This window comes from Cynoglossus semilaevis, chromosome 13 (genome assembly GCF_000523025.1).
Source record: "Cynoglossus semilaevis isolate Cse_v1.0 chromosome 13, Cse_v1.0, whole genome shotgun sequence".
Classification (NCBI taxonomy): Eukaryota; Metazoa; Chordata; class Actinopteri; order Pleuronectiformes; family Cynoglossidae; genus Cynoglossus; species Cynoglossus semilaevis.
Genome location: NC_024319.1, coordinates 13,679,639 through 13,694,387, shown reverse-complemented (window position 1 = coordinate 13,694,387; position 14,749 = coordinate 13,679,639). Strand labels below are relative to the sequence as shown.

The window sequence follows — 14,749 nt, the reverse complement described above, 5'->3', positions numbered from 1 at the left end:
AAAAAGAAAACTCTAAAAGTTTCAACTTAATAGCTTGTCTTTAGACATTTACTCCTCGGATGGTCACCAGAAGAGCACGAGGAAACCGTTTTCACGTTGTTAAATGCAGTATTCAGTATGACTATGACTTGTGAGCGGACAACTGAAATGGGTAAGGACAACTGGGTCATGATGGGTTGTTAAACCTTCTAGCCTGCTGTGGCTGCTTCTTACTGGTGTGATTGACCTTTCTCCGAGGGGAAAAAGACTGCTGTCTGCACTGACCAGCTCGACTATTAATCACCAGGCCAGTTATGTATGTTTTGCTGGGGCTTCTGTGCCTGGAGACATTAATCTCAGAGTTGGGTTTTCCCTTTAACTTACTGTCAGGGAAACGAAGCATGGAGGAGCGGGAGAGCAACAAGCTAACCTGCTTTTTTAATCTCCGCGTGCAGATGCTCCGCCTGAATATTGATGGGAAAATAATGACCGACCTAATCCCAACATTAGCTTTTAAAATCGGAATGTGTATGTTTTAAATCATTCTCGCGTAGCAGTTCGGTGATAGTAAGCAGAGCACGAGGAAAAAGGGGAATGACGGTATGACAGAGTGAATGACAGAGTGTGATCCATAGTACCCTTGGATCCAGAGTAACCTTGTTAGGGCGAAGTGATGCTGTGCAGAGAGCCCCTTGTCAGTCGTTTGGCAGGATGAGCTTCATGTAAATGATTGTTCTTGCTGTCAAAAGGCTTCTTTTTTTCCTTTCACATCTGACAACTGTGTCTCTGTTGCAGTAACAAAACACCTTTTCTCTTTGTCTGGATCTCTTACATATTTCTGTCTTTTTCTCTGAACGCATCAGCATTATTTTCCTTTGTATCATGTTCTCCTATTTCTGAAACGTCAAATCTTTCAGTTGCAGAAACAGCAGCACTGAGCAAGATCAGAACTTTTGGCCCAACTCTGCACCTAGGCTTAATTAACTGCAGGTCACTCGAGGTCAAGCAGCAGTGTCCCCACTTTAAATTAAAGGAAAACTCAGTTTGACACCGGCAGCGGCATAGATCAGTGTCAGAGTCTGTTCCCCTTTTTCCCAGACAGAAGAGTGTGTGAGTTACAAGAGCGCTGGCTGGGCTACAGATCCTTTCTCCTTCACAGCATTATAAATGTATGTGTGAGGAGGCCCTTAATGGCTGCTAATCCAATTTCTGCCACTGAAATCAAATCTCACTGGCGCCGGCAGTTCTCTCCTTCTCTCACAAATAATGGCCTCCGTTTGGCTTGTTTATGAAAAAGACGAGCCGATGAAAAATGAAAAAAAAAAAATCCAGCTTTACCTTCCTTAAGTCCACTTCTTCAAAATCTTCTTCAAAATTGTTTGGATCTTTTGTGTCTGCCCCCTCTGTTTGGCCCTGCTGATGAAAATTATTGACTGTCTGCATTTGAGCAGAGGGAAGGGGTTAACAGGAGAGTGGGGTACAGTTTTCAGCAGTGTAGGATCCCATTTACCGTATGTCTTAATGCCTCCTCGAGGTCACACATTGATTTTCCTCAAACCGCAAGCAATGGAGATAAGATTATGCCTTGAGTTCTTCCCATGACGACGGGGCCGTGAGTGGATGAAATCACTTGGCCTGTGCTGACTGTCGGTGCCCTGCTGTTTTGTTTTTGTTTTTTTTTTGTTTTTTTTTAAGAGGTCATGGCCTCTGTAATCACAGTGTAACAAAAGGATTTACCCATTTTTAGCACAGGCACAAAAAAAATATTTTCCGCTTCAGCCTGGGTAACATCTACAATTACACATATCCTCCACGATACTTCTCCATATGTAAAAACATATGTAGAGTTCATGTTTATTTCCTTGATTTTGTTCTATTTTCTTCCAAAACAAAAATATTAGTGCTGACACAGACCATGAGAGCTTTGGCTTCTTTTCCCCTGGATATGGATTTGACTGATTATCTTTCAGGGCAGTTGGACATGTAGTCAGGTTGCTGCTCTGCAAAGAGATAGTATTCAGGAGTACAGGCCTAATAATATGATATGTACAATAGTGCTTAACTCTTTGCTGGATCCTCACCGCGCTGTGAGCTCTATTATTGTTCATAGCCTTAAATAGCATCACAGGGAAACGGAGAGGAAGGGGAGAAGTAGAGTGATGGGGAGGGAAAGGAAAACGCTGTAGATCATGCTTCGCTTGGAGACGTTATTGAGGAACGTTCCACCACAGTGCGTGCAAAGGAGTGTAATATTTTTTGCTCCCTGGTTTGGCAACTGAAACATAAAAAATAAGTGTTTCTGAAGCGCTTAAAGGTGACACGGAGGCCTGAAGTTTTGCTCTTACACACAGCTGTGGGTGTTCCTCACATGCAAGCGCGGCCATATTTGAGCACGTATATATGAAAGGATTCTACTGGGGTCATTTTTGACAGCAGTAAACAACAGCCCCACCACAGACTCTGCTTCTGATTCAGGAAAAACAAAACATTTTGATTGGCTGTTGAGATTTTTGTTTGTTTGTTTAATTTACTTTTAATTTCAAATGTCAAGCTGGAAGAGGGAGATGTTATCTTTGAGGGAAAAACTAAACATTGGCAGAACCATGGCTTGACGTAGCAATAAGAAATGCAGCCAGAATGGAAAAAAAGGATAAAGAAGGATTTAAGTTGTTGATAAAAGCTATATCTCTTTTAATTTGAACCGTACTGTGACAGTGACAAGGCAAAACAAAGAGTGAAAAGGAGCCCAAATCCTTCTGTGTCTTCCAAGACAAAGTTATCTTTACATCCTGGAAGATTTGTGAATTTGTTCTTGGGTTGGAGAGCAGTTGAGATGTTTTAATCATTTCTTTCCAGGCAAATTAAACTGTTTCCTCTGTGAACTCTAGTAATCAGCTTAAGTGATTACAATGGCTGTAAATATGAAATGATGAAAGCTCAGTGTGGAGTGCCCATACAGTTCCCTGAGGAGGAACAGAATGGAGTTCTTGGGTAGATATGGTAGTGATCATCATAGTGGAACTATCAGACAATTGGGACTTATGTGGGGATTGGTTGCCCCCTAGCTGTCATCATTGAAACTGGGTTATGAAATATGATAGAGAAATATTTCACAAATCTTGACATAATTTAAGTAGAAGCTGGAAACCCTGTTGTTATATCTGAAGTTTTTATTTTTTAAAAACAGTTACATAGACCACACAAAACTTCAAGGGTGAGTGAAAGCATTTGATGAGCAAAGTTTTGCCTCCAGCAGAGTCAGTACTACTGATTGCTATTCAGCGTATTTATAATATCCAGGATCTGGTAAGGCTGCAATTTAGTAGAGAGGACTGGAAAAAAACAGAGTTCAGCTTATGGATGAATATCTGGAACAAATTGTGTTTGTTTAGCATTCAAGTCTGTGCACCAGTCAACATGACTCTTTTACTTTAGGACTAGGGTCTAAAATGTGGTGAAAGATGGAACCAAAACAATCAAATTTTATTTTTATTAAGTTTTAACATGACATCATTACTTGCTTTCACAGATTAAAAAAAAAAGGTAAATTTACCACTAGATGATACTTCATTTTATGTTCCAGCCTTTTTAGAAATAAGATAGATCCCGGACTGCAGGCTGGCCAGTCAATTTTTTTTTTTAAATTTAAAACAGCACACTTTTGTTAAGTATATAGAAGAAACCGGGTTTTGTACTATAAACATATGTCAAATAAATCTGCTAAATTTGCTCAAATATTCATAAGGCATGTGTCGCTCTGTGCAGCATGCGACTGTTCTAATGAGATACTCTCTTACACCTCAGAGATCATGAACACCCAGCAGCAATTTCCTGCCTTCATGCAAAGGCCTTTTATTCATGTAAACAAGTATTTCTTGCACCTAAGCACCTCTGTGTGTGGTGCATGCTGTTTTTAAAGTGAAGAACCGCTTAAATTTAAATTTCTCAGATCCCAACCTGAAGTAGCCTGGGAAACCACATTTTAACCTAAAAAAATGTAACCTAACACCATGTATTGTGTTTTCAGCAATTGCTGTAAACGTACGAGTTTTTTTCTTTTTAAATTTGTCCAAGAAATTGCCCGGAGAGGTTTTGCCCGTTGCAGATGTACTTTAAGGCGGCACACAGTACTTTATTGCTGTCAAATGTAATTCAACTCAAGATGATTGCACCCAAAGCCCTGTTTATCAAGCACCTAGCAACACTGTTTAGACTAAAATTACCTCTTTTAGGCGCAATTAGGAAACGGGACCTGTGGGCCAAATGCCTTTTAGCTCCAAATTTGCTTTAACAAACATTATCATACCATAAGTCATGCAAGAAATCTCAAGTGGCATCAGCAAAGCAAGTGCACAGAGTCCTTCTGTAATATCATTCAGTCGGAGGGCTGGTGTTTGATGGAAGAGGTGTGGCTGTCGTTTTCAAAGACTTTTACAAGGAACTGTGTGAGCGAGAAGCTTTACTGCCATGGCTCAAATCGGCAACGTGACTCAAAATAACAAGATTAAATTAATTGCAGGAAATAGCTCTGCAATGGTTTGATGTTTGCATGCATCTGGATTATTCATTGAGAGACCCTTATTAGCCAAGCAATATCTTGCTTTTTCATGCGCGTCGGCTTAAATGAGTGAATATTTTCAAATTAACCTCACAGTGCGGCGCAGTGGATGGGAAACAGGGTCTTTTGTAGGGGTGCTTAGAGGACCACGGTAATGCCAACGCATATGAGAAGGCAATTAGAGATAATGTCACATTTTGCATACTCTGTCAAGTTTTTCATGAGAGAGAGAGAGAGAGAGAGAGAGAGAGAGAGAGAGAGAGAGCTAGAACAAGTGCGATGGCAGTGCAGGCCATGTTTTTCCTTCAGGATTTTCCCGTGTTTTCTTCCTCTTAGCGAACTGTAACATAATTTGTTTCTTTTTGCACTCGATTAGAATCCCAATTGCTTTTTCCTGTTACATTTTATTTTTACCTTAAATTCCCTTACACTAACCCCCCCTCCTCCTCAGAACACCCATATATTTCGAACTCACACCTCGTTATCTTATTTGTGGCCTTGGCAAGCAGGTTGTAGCTCTGAGACTTAGAAGTGATGGATTAACCTCGGGCTGGGAGACTTTTCCAAGTCGGAAAGCAAGTTATGGAACTTCTCATACTTATCTCCCGTCTGTATTGCAATGACAGTGAGAAGTGTTTTGTTTGAGGCTGAGGTTCCAGTCTTGAGTGTTGGAGCACACCCTGATATGTGGTGTTCCCTCAAAATATAATATAATATTAACTGTTTAAAACTCTCCTTTTCAGCTGCTCTGCTTGTCAAACATAACCAATAGTACATTTTCAAAAGTGATACTCAATACAATCTGACTGATGCTCCTCACAAACATGGACATTTTACCACTCTTATCAAAGTTTACTTTGAGTTCCTTTGGTGTCTACTCTCCTGATCTACAGTGAAATCATCCAAACTTCAGGCTCTTTACCTGTTAATTGTGCTTTATATTTTCTCATGGAACATGTATGTAATAAGCAGATGGTTGTAAGTACAAAGAACAACTGTCTGAGTGATTATTATTAAAGTGTGAAGGCAGTGATGGGTAAAACAGCACCGTCGCTGCTGCAGCCAATGCAAATATGCTCATTGCAGCACCACACTGTTGCCAGTTGTCTCAGACTGGGTCAATGAGGTTATACACTGTATTATATATATTACTGTTTGGCCATTCCCTCATTCCATATGCTTATTCACTTAGATCATCTACAGTATATGCAGAAGTGTTTTGTTTTTGGTCCAGCGTTATTTACACCCATTCAGAAGCTGCTGGCAGACTTTCAAGCAGCAAATTTGGATTTAGAGACTTGCCAAAAGGCCCGTTGGCCCGCAAGATGTAAGATGAGATTTCTCTGTTGAACGAAATGAGAATATTAGAGTCAATGTGTGAAAAAAAAAGTTGGACTGTTTCTACGGTCAGTGTTCAATTATGTTAGTTGTTGTTGTGGTCTGTTAAAAACTAGGACCTTTATGGAAACCGCTGCATACACAGTACTTCTACACTGGTTGTGATGATACTGAATATTTGTGACCATATTTTTCCGTTGCTTTTGTACTTCCAGGCCCAGTGAAGCACCGACCCAAAGACCCCAAAAAGAAGAACAAGCAAAGGCTGCGGCTTCGGGCCCAGAACCAGCACAGTGACCACTTGGCCTCTGCACGCTCCAGCCAATGAGGACTAAAACTGCCCAAGAACAAAGAACCAACGCAAAGCTGCTAAGCTCCTGCTGCAACACCCACATTTTGACCAACGATGACTCCTAACCTCCCCTTAATCTCTGTTACCCACACAGACCATGGACCCAGCCACAACAATATATGTCTAATATACAATGTCACTATCAACACAATAAACACTTGCTTCATGTCTCTGCCTCCTGCTGCTTCCTCACTCCTGCAGTCAACAGCCAGATGACTCCCCTCCCCTCAACCCCAGCCTTTGCTTTGCCTTGTGGACCCTTAAAGTCCAAATAGCTGAACTCATTTCCCATCATGTATCCAGTGTCATTAATCTTCCCATTCTGATGGAAGACAGAACCTGATGGAGAATGGTGGTAACAAGAGGAAGTGCAAGAGTTTAGGGCACATAAAACTGCCCTCAGACTGGACTGGAGTGGAAGGGGGTCGAACCACGGAGGGTCGGCAAAGAGATGGAGAGTAAAGGGGCAGAAGAGATTTGGGCTGAAGCAAATGATGCTGATGGACAGGAAAATGGCATCTGAAACTGAAAGAGACTTATTTTCAACTCCTATATTTATGTAAAGCTACCCGTTCCTCTGAATGGAGACAGAGTGTTCCCATGATGTGTGGCCTTTATGTTATGTACATTTTTGAGAGTAATATTAAAAGAAATTACCATGCATAGTTGCAAAGTATTTTATTCTCAGCACAAACTGTTTACGTCAGACCGCTTTATGCTCTAAATGTATAGTGTGGATAAAAAAATAAAAGAATAAATTTAGTTGTTTGACTAGCATGGCATCAGACTTGTGTACATAGTTTATCTAATTCTGGAAGCTTATTACTGTATTTTCAGTATTGACTCGTTCACTCGTTCTAAATGTTTTAGAAATCAAACAAAGGCTGTAACACCAAGCTACGGAATAAAATCAAATAATAATCATAGCCGCAAACATAATTATTTCATTTATATGGTATATATTTGAATTATTTATTAACTCGATTTTGTACTTTTTTGGTCAGTCGACATTTTTGCCTCATTCTGTTCTCTCTTATACGAAGAGAATATTCTTTGAGCTCCTTCATAACAGTGCGTATCTTTGTCATGTGCAACAGTTTTTCTGTCCGATGTCGCAAAAAATGTTGTTATTATGTTTCATTTGACCTCATCTACTGATTCCAGTGTTTCAAAGAAAATGAAAAGAGAAAGAAAATACTATGCTTTGATCAATTCTAGGTTTTAATAATTAGGATCCAGCAAATGTATGGTCATAGGACTGCATATGTGTACATTGTGTTTTATTAAATTACATTTCATGTGACTGTACGATGAAGCTTTCATTATTGTCTATGGTTATAATATATGTGGTTAAACTCTGAAACTGATGTTTTTCTTGTCTCACAGTTGTGAATGTGATTAAAAAACCCCAAAAAGAAAGCATTTGGGAAATCCATTATGAAATATTTCAGGACGTAGTTTTCACAAACAGCCAGAGACTTTGATGAAGCCTCCTAAATGCTATAAACAGCAGATTTAGTTTCTGTCTCGATCATTTTCACCACCAGACAGAAATGTTCTGAAAATATGCAACTCATGGTGACACTTACGATTATTATCACCCCCTTCTCTCTTCTTACTGTGTCTATGCACGTCTTTGGACCCTAAATCAACACAGAAACGCCTGTAAAGGTCCTACATGGACAAAAGTCAAGTCATGGTAAATTTAGCTCAAATTCCAAACTGTAAAATCACTTCTCCTGACAAAAAGAAAGAAAAAGAATCCAGTCAGACGGCGTACAGATGCACAGTAACTGATGAACTGCTCAGAGTATATATCATCCTAAGAGACACCGACCACAGTCTTCCTGCACTTAACCTCAAAATCACACACGATGCTTTCATGGGGACAACTGTTTATGTTCAACTACCTCACTGTATATTTTCTCTATTTCTATCTGAAGGTGAAACATGCTGCAGTTCCAAGTGAACTTCTTTAACAGGTGTTTGAAATGGCACGATATATTTCACACTGGAGGATATAGATTTTCACAGCTTACCACTTCCGCAGCAGAAGACTTTTTTTTTCTCTGACAAGCTGAAAATGTAAGAAAGGGTGTAGAAACAGCACAATCATCATAAAAATGTCAGAGACATTCTATTTTTGTTTCTATTTATTTTTCTAGTTGCTATTCTGAACTATTCTATTCCATATAAAGTGGTTTACACACTTTTATGTTGTATACTGATGCTGCATAAAGTTATAAAAAAATAAGCCAAAAGGAACAAAAGTGACTGCTAATTACTTTATTAGATAGCAATAAGATTAAAGTTCTCAATTATCTTAAAGAATAAATAGCTACAGGTTGGTTAAAAGATGGCACTGAATATAAAGAAAGTCATGAAAATGATCCAGACTGTACGTAAACCTGATCATTTTGCAGCTGGTGTCAACCAGCAGCCAGGACCATCAGTGGCTACAACAAAGCAAAGCTCACAAAATAAGGAGTAGCTGTAGCAAGTTGTTTTTAAGGGACATCTGCTGCTGGTTACCAGTTAATGAACGACTCACAGATGTCATCCCTCGGGCCTGACTATCACTGCTGCAGACTGAGGAATTAAACCTGAAGGCTTATGGAAAGGAACTGCACTGAAGTGGAATTATTAAGCCCACACCACCACTAAAGCTCACACTGCAATGTCTATGGTAAAGCATCAATAAAGGACAAAAACAAACAAACAAACAAACCTACTGCAGGAATCAGGTTGGAAAGGAAATGGAATCAGGAATAAGAATGTTTCACCTTTACCCTCTTTCACAAATCCAATCATTTCCCCACTGTGGAGGGAAACTGGACTCTGATGGTATTCTTGTATTGGTGAGAGGTTTAGCAGTTAGCTTCACATCAAAGGAAATGGTGCCCCCTGTGTAAACCACTCGTGTTAGTGTGTGTGTGTGCTACTGAATGTGGTTATGTGGCTGAGACTGAAGCTCCTTTTTAATTTGACAGAGAGCGTTTTCATTAATTCTGTTGGGTCCTACTATTAAAGCCTTCTTCAAAGACACAACAAGTGAAACCACAAACAGGAAACGACCCAGTGGGCTGAAAACTCTCCACACGAGTGATAACAATCTGTGCTTCCACACTAGAACCTGGGAGCGTTCTTAGGTTTTATACCACTCTGTACACACTGTGCTGCTCCCCTCCACAAAGACAGAGACAGAGAAAAGTGTTCGTCTGTAATGAGTCTAAAGTTGGAGCATTTTTGTCAGGTCTCTGTCCAACCCTCCAGCCAGCTCCTCCCCTATAATCAGCCCCATTGCTTCTACCTGGTGAGCTAACGTCAGCTCATCCACTTGCACCTGTTACCTGCCTGATTTCAGATGCATAAATACCCCCGAGCAATCCACTACTGTCCAGAGATACTATATGGAAAACAGCTCTTAGCAGGTATTCCCTGTGGGATTTTATTTTTTCCATGTTGTTGATGTTTTTATTTGTCATCTTGATCTTGTCAGATTTTTGATTCTTGATCCTGTGTTGTCCTCTTGGCAGGGCCTAAATACAGACATGACCTCTATATCTGATATTTTTATGATTGTGAAAACAATGTTTCAGTTTATATGTGGTCTTACGTTGGATACACATCCAATATTTTTAATAGCAAACCTCAGTCTGCATAGATTTTATTCAATCTTTGTGTCATTTAAACAAGACAGATGTCACAGTTTGTGGCTGAAGTACCCTTTCAAACAATTTGAGTATCCAAACATTTTCATTGTCTCAACAAAGAGTTCCAAGAGTTTTGTGTAGGTTCACAGAGCACACACTAGTGTCACTGTTAGGCAGTCATTGTCCTGATTCATCAGTCATTGGCCTTTGTGATCATCAGCTCTTTGAGCCAACAACCTCAGCATATGGTAGCCATCATGGTGCGTACAGACCTGCTAAATGGTGGCATTAATGGTTGGCTTTTATGACTGTACTTGCTCACTAATTGCAATAACGCAATCCAAAGTCAACTCTCCGTGCTGATTTTGGTGTCATTTAGAGTTGCCTAGTACTAACTTAATCTCCAAGATAAATACGTCCTTTAATAAAAGCTAATTGTTCGTGACGCTTATTTGCTTTGCTGCAGAACCATTTGAGCTGTGCTGTGATTTGCTCTGCCAAAGTTATGAGGTAAATTGTGATCGGCAGCCTCATTGCACCTCCGCCTCACCTGCTCTACAGGAAGGGAAAACCGTTCAAGGAGCTCATATTCACCTTCTGCATTTACATCATCACGCTGTGCTCCACTGCAGGGTGACAAAATTGAAAATATTTATGACTCACCATAACTTTGGTGGTGAGTCAGTGACAGCAGGTGCAGTGAGGAGCATTTTTTATTACCTTCCCTTACGTGGGACAGAAAACAATTTCTATACCAAAACCAGTGTGGTGTTCCTTTGGGTGCTGTAGGACCTTTTCCCAGGTTCCTTCTGACTTCCAAACACAACACAAAGCCATTGTCCCTGCTCTCCTGAGAGGGACGCAGCTCTGTCCACTCGCTCAGGACGTGACACACAGGTACTTTATGACCCCGACAGTTAATTCTATGCACTTAAAGCACATTATGTTCTGAGCAAATATTTCCACTTACTGCTGCTCTGAGAACTCTATGGGCACCAACGTTATATTAGGCTGGAGAGCCAGCTGCTGCCCCCCCACCCCCCCCCCCCCCTTTTCTCCTCTTCTGGACTCTCTGCCAGGCCTGTTCCATTCAATCGATTTTTATATGTGCCTAGTAGCCGTGTTACTACCGGTTTCAAGGGAGAATTAATCCGAAGCAGGTCCTATTAAAGTATATTAGGACCAGTTGAATTGCATATAATTCGCTCAGCGAGGACCCAGAAGGGTTGTATCTGAGCCAGAGCTGACACTTGTGGGTTATTTAGTAGAGGGAATATGTTTTTTTAAAGTGGCACAATACTGCGTCCGGTACAAGGGGTGGGAGGTTATTCACTGGAGCCAAGTGTTGCATTGTGGGTAAGCAGAATGTAAATGGCAAGGTATGAACACAGCAGGGGGTAAAGAAGGGTCGGCTCTCATTGTCCTGGAATGTTTATCTCCCCCCACTGGCCCTTCACTGAGGAATGGATTATGCAGTGCCATGCTTCAGGAGCAACCTTTGCCCCCAAGTAGAGGGAATATTAATTCATACACATGCACGTGTACAAACAGGCATTATCCACACTAACAAGAAGCTGGGATGATTGCTCCCCCAAGTAAAAATGAGCTAATGGAAGGTGACCAGTGCAGCAGCCTGTCATGCTACCTCGACTGAGGCTGGGCCCTTGGACAGACTGGAGCTACTACATCATCATCCTTGAGCATGGAGGATTTTATTGGGCATTATGTGGGTTTAAGAAACATGTTTAATCAACTCAGCTGCAGTGGAGGTCTTGACCTCATGACAGTGGTTCCCAGTCTGGCTTGTGTGCTTGTGTGTGCTTGTGTGTTTGTTTGTGTCTGTGAATAGCTCCCAGCCTTTGCCGTGAAGTGTGACCTGTGGTGCGGAGGCCTCTGGTTCACACTCTTGCCTGCTGTTGCTGGTTTAAGTGATTAACTGTAGAAAGTGATGACTAATCTGTTGGTTAATGCAGATATTACAGACAGTGATGTACTGTATGAAACCTTCAGACCCACCGCAGCATCTGGCTAGTGTACACTGTTAAATAAACCCTACTGCTACTGTCCAGATAGCATGTGGACATGGGCCACCCCTGACGCTTAAGTCACTGCCAGCTTTATCTGGTCCAGATAAAATGAATCTCAGCCAACAGTGGCCTATTAAAGCCAAATAAACAAGTAGAGGCCTTGATATGAAATGCTTTTGTCACCTTGTTACCTAAAATGTGCCACCATGGGGCCAATACGAGTCTCTTTTTTTTGCTCGACATGATGTAATGATGTGGTGAGCTTGTAGCCTAGATTAGGTAAACAGAAGTAGACCACCTAAGCACTGTCCTTCTACAATCTGTACCTTATGTGGTCTAAATTAAAATAAATAAATAATAAAACTGTATTGAATGTGTATAACAAGAACAGTACAAGAAGCTGTAGACAGTGTTTTCAATGGAAAGTCCTATTGTTGGTGGAAAAGCTCCGCTCACGGTCTGTGGTGCAATGGCTGCATTAACTATGCATTTTAATTTTATGTTTTTTAATTAAAATATTATTTCCATTTGCTGAAAACATGATCAAAACTGTCTTCTGTTAGTGAGAAAAAACTAAATAAAACTCTTCATAAGAATGTATTGTCCTCACTGTGGTTTGGGTTGAGATAACACCTACACACTTCAAGTCACCACAATTACCACAGTGCAGTGAAACTTTTGTGTTAAATAGAGAAAAAAAGACATGGAAAATAAAAGACAGGTATATAATTTCATAATGAAATTGCATGAAAACAGAACAATCACAGAAGATTAAAATGATTAAGAAGAAAACATATTGGCTTTCACACTAATGAGGATCTTGGAATTGAACTGTTGCCCAGAATTGCCGGTTTAAAGCCACATATACACAGCTGTGTATACATGTTTACTTCTAAGAAGCACCTGTCCAAATCTAAACAAGTCAAATGATAATAAATGAACCATCAACAGTAGCAACATTGTGTTGAGTTTTCCATTTACCACCAGTGCAGTTTAGATCGTACCTAAAGGATGAGAAATGAACAGACCTCTCATTTCTGACTACTTGCATTTGTGTGTGTCTGTGTGTGTTTGTGTGTGTGTGGTATGAGTCAAGAAAAGGAATAAACCACAGTTTGTTTGTGTGGTCATGACAGAGAAAAAGAGAACGAGAGAGAGACAGAGAGAGGGAGAAGATTCTAAACTGTGGATACTGGTCTCATCTACTATCTCTGTGTGGTTTGAATGAGGGGGCATACACCGGGCATCTGTCTGGGTGCTAGGTGGGCCTGGCACCAGGCTCAGCCCCCCTGCAATCCTAACATGAGAGGGAGATCAGAGCAGGAGTCTGTCCGGCTCCAGACTGGCAGTCTGTGCGTGTGATCCAGTGTGTACATTTTGGCTTCAATATGCACTGTCTGCGTGATTGTGGATAATTAAATCCTCATCACAGAGGATTACTCCACATTGTTCTGCTTGTCACTTGCATAACTGGTGCATAAGTGTGTGTTGGGCCTCTATTCACACCGGTATCAAAGGGTCCATCTGAGCCTGCTGTGTGTTCGCTAATCATTTCTTCACCGAATTAACACCCACCGTGTTTACTTGACCTCTGTGGTTATTATACATGTGAGGTTGCAATCCAGCCATGCTGAAATTAACACAATAGCATGCATACCACCATGGCCGCATGCCATACCACTCTGTGCAGCTCTGGACGACTGTTGAAGCACAGCAGAGCGAAGCTTGGCCTGGTTAACGTGTGGTCAAAAGACCACCCCTGGAAAATGAAATCCCTCGGGAGGTATTGTTTGTTGGTGTCCAGTGAAGTATGTAACCTCTTATTTTCAGTACAATATGTAGACCTGCACACTAAGTAGCTTGGTCTTTCTGACTGTGTAGTATACAACTAATGCTCTCTGCAAATATATACAAAAATATAAATTAGACCTTGGACAGCCAGCAGTTATGTGTTTGTTAAAGGTTAACATTGACCGCAGATAAACATATTCAAGGTTTATTTGGATTTTCAAAATATCAGTTTTCCCCTGGGAACATTATGCAATAATGAAAATCCCTGCCTTGTGTTGACTTTTACATTATGCAATAGCTTTCACAACTCAGGGTTTGTTTTGTTTTTTTGCAGCAAAAGATACAAACCTGATTATTTCTGAGAGAGTGCATATGCTGTACTTTGGCAGAACCGACAACGTAGATGAAAGAATGGATTTTCAAAATCCTGTCAACAAGAGTTACAAACATATGTGTGATCAGCGGATCTCCAGGTCGATGATGATCAACGCATGATGCTCCAATTTGTGGATATTGCACACCACAGATTGGGTTGATGTCAGACAATATCGTAAGCAGCCTTAAAGTTATGTGACTGATGTAGAAACAACTATCAAAGTCAAAGTCAACTTTATTGTCAAATATAATATAAATCATATATTTCAAGACAATAAAACTGTTCATAAGACTAAACCGACTAAACCTAGTATACAGAGTAGACTTGGCTGGTGGCAGTCACTTGTCATGATAGACTCATACTTCCTCAGATTATAAAATCATGACAACAATGAAAATAATAATGATAACACATCAGAATAAATCATCCAGTTTATTTAAATAAACAAATGAAAAATGACCCAGTGTCCAACAATAATAAATATAAAAGGACATGAAACAAACATTATTTATTTATTTATTTTTACTAGAATGTAGAAACATGAATTGTTTTTGTTTTTTTAAGGCTTGCAATCAATAAGTGAAAAGTCCTGTTGACATAATCTAATCTGGAGTTTGTTTAATTCTAACTTTCTGTGGACAGAGGTGAATGCTGCCAGTGATCAGGAGAGTATAA

General features: G+C 40.4%; 1 protein-coding gene across 2 annotated transcripts in view; it reads left to right on the top strand.

Moving 5' to 3' along the window:
- Positions 1 to 7,828, top strand: part of rspo2 (R-spondin 2) — a 54,188-nt gene extending 46,360 nt beyond the window's left edge. Inside the window, exon 6 of one of the 2 annotated variants that reach the window (XM_008323766.3) lies at positions 6,091 to 7,828. In XM_008323766.3, the coding sequence (XP_008321988.1) occupies positions 6,091 to 6,203 (113 nt within the window). In that variant the 3' untranslated portion in view covers positions 6,204 to 7,828. The remainder of the gene's footprint in view (positions 1 to 6,090) is intronic. The other variant, NM_001319823.1, reaches the window with a different exon arrangement.
- The last annotated feature ends 6,921 nt before the right edge of the window (positions 7,829 to 14,749 follow it).